The following is a 5,036-nucleotide window of genomic DNA, read 5'->3' on the forward strand; positions in this document are numbered from 1 at the left end:
TGACTAATTTAACAAAATTGGACTATTTATTTAATTTAATTTATTAATTGGAAAATTTACATAAATACTAGCGAATAAGTTAAAAACTCAAGATCTACAACTATTTTTTAAAACTTAATCTAATATATATATATATATATTTTATAAATGAGTAAATGAGAAATACTTTAGATAGATCTAGTGAACGTGTTATATATGAGACACCTATTTATAGTAATAGAATGAAAGATTGGAATTAGAACAATTTTTTTTGACTAATTTAACAAAATTGGACTATTTATTTAATTTAATTTATTAATTGGAAAATTTATATGAATACTAGCGAATAAGTTTTTTTTTTTAACAACCATCATGCTATATTAATGCATAGAAAGGTTCAAGGAGTTAAAGAATGCAATTGCATCATTTACAATCTATCTAGGGAAAGTAGAAAGCCAAACAACTTTGTGTACTAACAAAATAGAAAATTTTGCTAAATTATGCGCTACTAAATTTCAAGACTTTTGAATATACACAACATTAACCACTTCAAAGTACTTCATAAAGTTCCAAATATCTTTACAAGTAGTCTCTATCTCCCATGAGACTATAGTTCATTGTAGTACCATATCCACCACATTTTTTTTTTGCGTCTGATGAGATTTGCACCTTTGACCACCCCTTTTCTCTAGCATTTTCCATCGCCATACGAATCGCAATCGCTTCAGCAGTGATGACTTTCCCAACATATTGAATCGGGGTGCCAAAAGCATGAAGCAGGTTACCATAGCTATCCGTAGCCGCCACATCAATGCTTGCAGTCTTCTTTTCCTTATGTACACTAGCATCTACAAACATAACAATACCATCTTGTGCCACAGTTAGATTTCTATCATCATTACAAGAATGTATAACTCTAGGGGGAGATGGAGGGATCAAATTGCTTTCATACTCATGAAAATAAAAAAGATCTTTGTTAACAATATCCTTAGGACCAACAACTTCTCCATTAAAACTCTTTGAGTTTCTAGCCTTCCAAATTTTCCACATAATGAAAAAACTTAATTTAATCAATTCTATAGAGTTGGGATATTTTTTAACATTTGTAAAAAGATCATTCCACCAACCAGCAAAATCCCCTTTATATTCTAAGCTAGGCCAATTAATGGGGCAAATTTTTCAAACTAATTGAGCACTGGGACACCTAAACAGCATGCGATCAATCGTTTCATTCTCAAATCCACAATCCTTACACACTCCACAAATATGCCTCAGTATCCTAGCAATTTTGTGGTTGATGTTGACACCCAATTTTGGCTTAAGATTTTCAAAAATTCGTAATTTTTTGCCACAATACTAAGCCCGTCATTTGAACCGATTTTGAGTTTTTATTTAAGTTGGTAACTAGGTCAAAAGGGGGAAAAAGAATTTTTCAGAAAAAAAAAGGGGAGCCGCAGCCCCCCTCTTCTCTCTTCCTCCCAACAGCCGCCTCCAGCCCCTTCCCTTCTCCCTCACAGCCCCCTTTCCTCTTCCTCTCCCTTCCTTCCCTCACAGCCTCCACCTCCCCTACCTCTATCTTCTCTGCCTCCTTTTTCTTCACGTTCGGACCAGCAAAGCGTAGCTGGCAGCTGCAATCTCCGGCAACAGCTACAAACAGAGGGAGTGTACATCAAAACTCACTTGGCAGCAGCTCCATCCGGCAAACAGCCGCCTCTCATCTTCTTCCCCTCTCCTCTCCCGTCGCTCCACCTTCAGCCTCCCCTTTCTCTCTTTCCCCCTCTTCTCTCCTCATCCTCTCATCTCCTCCCTTCTCCTTGCTGCCTCCCTCTCGTTGTCCAGCAATAGCGAGGCAAGCAACGCAGCAGCAACAGTTCGGCGATGGACCAGCAACAGCTTCCAACAACTCCGGACGGCAGCAGCAGCTTCGACGAGAACCAGCAGCAACAACGAAGCCAGCAACCAAACGACGCAGCAGCGACCAGCGCCTCCCATCAGCAACCAGAAGCCGCCGGCTGACTGCAACAACGCGCAACCGGCAACGCAGGCAGCAACCTCAACCAACACCAGCAGCGATGGAGGCTGCTCTGACCGGCTTTCTCCGTCCAGCGAGGTATTCGACAAGCTTTTAGCTCCGAGCTTTGATGGGACAATCAGAATTCTATCAGACCCAAATCGTGACTCCGACAGCAACGAACTCTCAGATCTGCTTGGGAAAGTAACGACATGGTAACCCTTTTAAATTTTATATTTTTTTAAAATATATATCTATTGCTTATGAATATTGATTTGAATTTTATTATTTGTCTAGTGTATGAAGTTATTTTTATTTGTAGATAAATATTGATGTTATTTGTAGATAAAATATAATAGTGGCTTGTTTCCTTTTCATTCCTATAAAGTGATATACATGTTGGCTTTAATAATAAACTAAATGATGGCTTAATAATAAACTAAATGATAGGTTATATGCTCTTTTTAATTTTTCATTTCATATTGTTATGATCTTTGTTTAGCCTTTTGGTTTAACTGTTTGATAGTTAGAAAATTTGAGATAATTTGGTTACATATGTCTATCTTAACTTTGTTTGGTTATATTTAACATAGTTTAAATAGTTTAATTCCATTTGTCTCTTGTTTTTGTTTTGACCACGTTTATTTGAAAACTTGTTACTGCAAATTTTACATTTTCCTCTACTTTTTAAACTATTTGTCTTTATTTCGAAGTATTGTTATTTATGAATTTTGAAATATATTAAAGTGTTATCCTAGTTTGCGTTTTATGCTAGTCAATTTTACATATACCATTGTCTTGTTGATTATTTTCGATTCTTTAGATTTTAGTTATTTTGTGCCCGATGAAAAATCTATCCGTCGGATTTAGAGGCCTTCCCATTTTAAAAAGACGGAATTTTAATTCAAATTTATGTATTTTATATGTTGAAATGGCCGATGAAAAATCTATCCGTCGGGTTTAGAGGCCTCCCCATTTTAAAAGACAGAATTTTAATTCAAGTTTATATATTCTAAATTGTTAAATTGGCCAATGAGAAAACTCTCCGTCGATTTTGGAGGCTTTTCCATTTTCATAGACGGAAATATAATTCAAGTTTATATATAATTTTAGCAGTTGGAATTGACCGATGAAGAAATTACCGTCGATTTCCAAGGCTTCCCGTGTTAATAAGATGGATTTTTATTTTTATGTTATTAATTGAGTTATTTATTTTTATTTATATTTATTTGGTACTAACTCTTTTACTAAGTGTCTTTACAGGTACCCGGAGATGTTTCTCCTTGAATTATTCGAATGAAGTTCGAATCGTACTTTGTTTCATTATTATTATGTGAATATTGACGTTAGACAAACCTTAGGCCGATAATTATTATTTTATTTTATTGTGTATATCGTGTGTTTTTTTTGTATGTGTTTATTTTACATTCTTCCTCAATTTGAAAGAAAAAAATGAATTCAGTCGGGAACCACATTTGTGGATTCTGAAGGGTGCCTAATCCCTTCCCTTCGGAATAACTTGAACCCCTTACCTAGAATCGAATTGGTTTCGTAAATTATTTAATAGGTTTCCTAGTTTTCCTAAAATTAGGTGGCGACTCTTTTTTAAAACTCGTTTATTTTTAAAACTTTGTTAAAATTGAACAATTAATTAATTTTTGAGTTGCCGCGACGTTTCGCCCTATTTTGACAGAGTAGGGATGTAAACAATTGACCGGTAAAACATTCAAAATGCATTTTTGAATAAAGTGTTTATACTTGTTTTTAATATTCATAGACCATAAAAACTTTCAGAATTCTTTTGAGAAAGATTGATTATTAGATTGGGCTCTCTCATTACTCACTTGTTCACACCTAATTATTTATGTCGTTAAGTGGTATCCTGATTTAACCGCATACTTTCCAGACTTTGTATGGTTTAAAATAATCTCATCGACTTTGGTTGAAATAGGTATAGAGACTATTGTATGGAAATCATTTGGGCAGAAATACTTCTGAAGATCATCCAATTTCCATGTATGGGTATTTTTCTCAATAAGATCTTTCACTCTCAACTCGACATCTATTTGAGCGAGCATCTAACTAGGTTTGATTCCACTAGAGTTAGGAATCCAAGGATCTGTCCACACTTTAATACAATCTCCAGAGCCTAACCTCTATCTAATGCCCTTTTGTACGAGATCTCTATCTCAAATAATTCTTTTCCATATCCAAGAACTATTAATTGAACAAGTGGCTTTAAGGAAGGAAGTATGTGAAAAATATTTACTCTTCAGGATTCTAACAAGTAAAGACTCTTTTTCGGTTAAAATTTGCCAAGCAAGATTTGCCAACAATGCTTGATTAAATGACTTTAAATCTCTAATGCCTATTCCCCCTTTAAACTTAGCTAAACACAGATTCTCCCATTTTCAAATTGCATCTTTCTATTATCCTTATCATGCCCTCACAAAAAATTAGAGAAGATAGTCGTAATATCTTTACATATGGAATCCGGAAATTGAAAACATGATAGGGCATTAGATGGAATTGCAGATAAAACAGATTTCAACATCACTTCTTTTCCTACTAGACTTAGAAGTTATTTTTCCATCCTTTTATTTTGAATTTCACCCTATCTTTAATAAACTCTAGCATTTTTATCTTAGATCTTCCAACTATCGCAGGAAGCCCCAGATATAACCCTATGTTATTTCATTGTAGTTGTCCTAACACTTCATTATTACTATCTTTATCAATATCAAAACAATTTTTACTAAAGATAATAGCTGATTTAGTGAAGTTTATCATTTGTCCCAACACTTCTCATAAGTTAATAACATTTCAGAGATTTTTTGAGCGTTTTGGGCTTTACAAAAGATAAATGAGTCATCAGCGAAAAAATAAATGATTAATTGTAGGACTTCCTCTATTTAATCTTAACCCTTGTATATCTCCACATAATTCTGCATGATTTATGAGTCTAGAGAGACCTTCAGCACATAAGAGGAAAAGATATGGAGAAAGTGGATCTCATTGCCTTAATCTTCTAGTAGGTTTCACTCCT

The 5,036-nt window shown here is 34.4% G+C and overlaps 1 protein-coding gene across 1 annotated transcript; it reads left to right on the top strand.

Annotated features, from left to right (window-relative positions):
* Nucleotides 1-1,245: 1,245 nt before the first annotated feature.
* On the top strand, nt 1,246-4,236 carry LOC109120909 (uncharacterized). The gene is made up of 3 exons (XM_019215168.3): nt 1,246-1,272; nt 1,601-2,205; nt 3,942-4,236. Exons 1-3 carry the CDS (start codon nt 1,246-1,248, stop codon nt 4,141-4,143), a joined length of 834 nt encoding a protein of 277 aa, XP_019070713.1. The 3' UTR covers nt 4,144-4,236.
* The last annotated feature ends 800 nt before the right edge of the window (nt 4,237-5,036 follow it).

This window comes from Solanum lycopersicum, chromosome 8 (assembly GCF_036512215.1).
Source record: "Solanum lycopersicum chromosome 8, SLM_r2.1".
In the NCBI taxonomy this organism is placed as follows: Eukaryota; Viridiplantae; Streptophyta; class Magnoliopsida; order Solanales; family Solanaceae; genus Solanum; species Solanum lycopersicum.

What these genes read in the sequence shown, in the direction of transcription:
- LOC109120909 (XM_019215168.3), top strand. Translation starts at nt 1,246, where the DNA reads ATGCCTCAGTATCCTAGCAATTTTGTG. An exon ending in AGTATCCTAGCAATTTTGTG is followed by an intron (nt 1,273 to 1,600) that starts GTTGATGTTGAC and finishes AGCAAAGCGTAG; the next exon opens with CTGGCAGCTGCAATCTCCGG. An exon ending in CTTGGGAAAGTAACGACATG is followed by an intron (nt 2,206 to 3,941) that starts GTAACCCTTTTA and finishes TGGTTGAAATAG; the next exon opens with GTATAGAGACTATTGTATGG.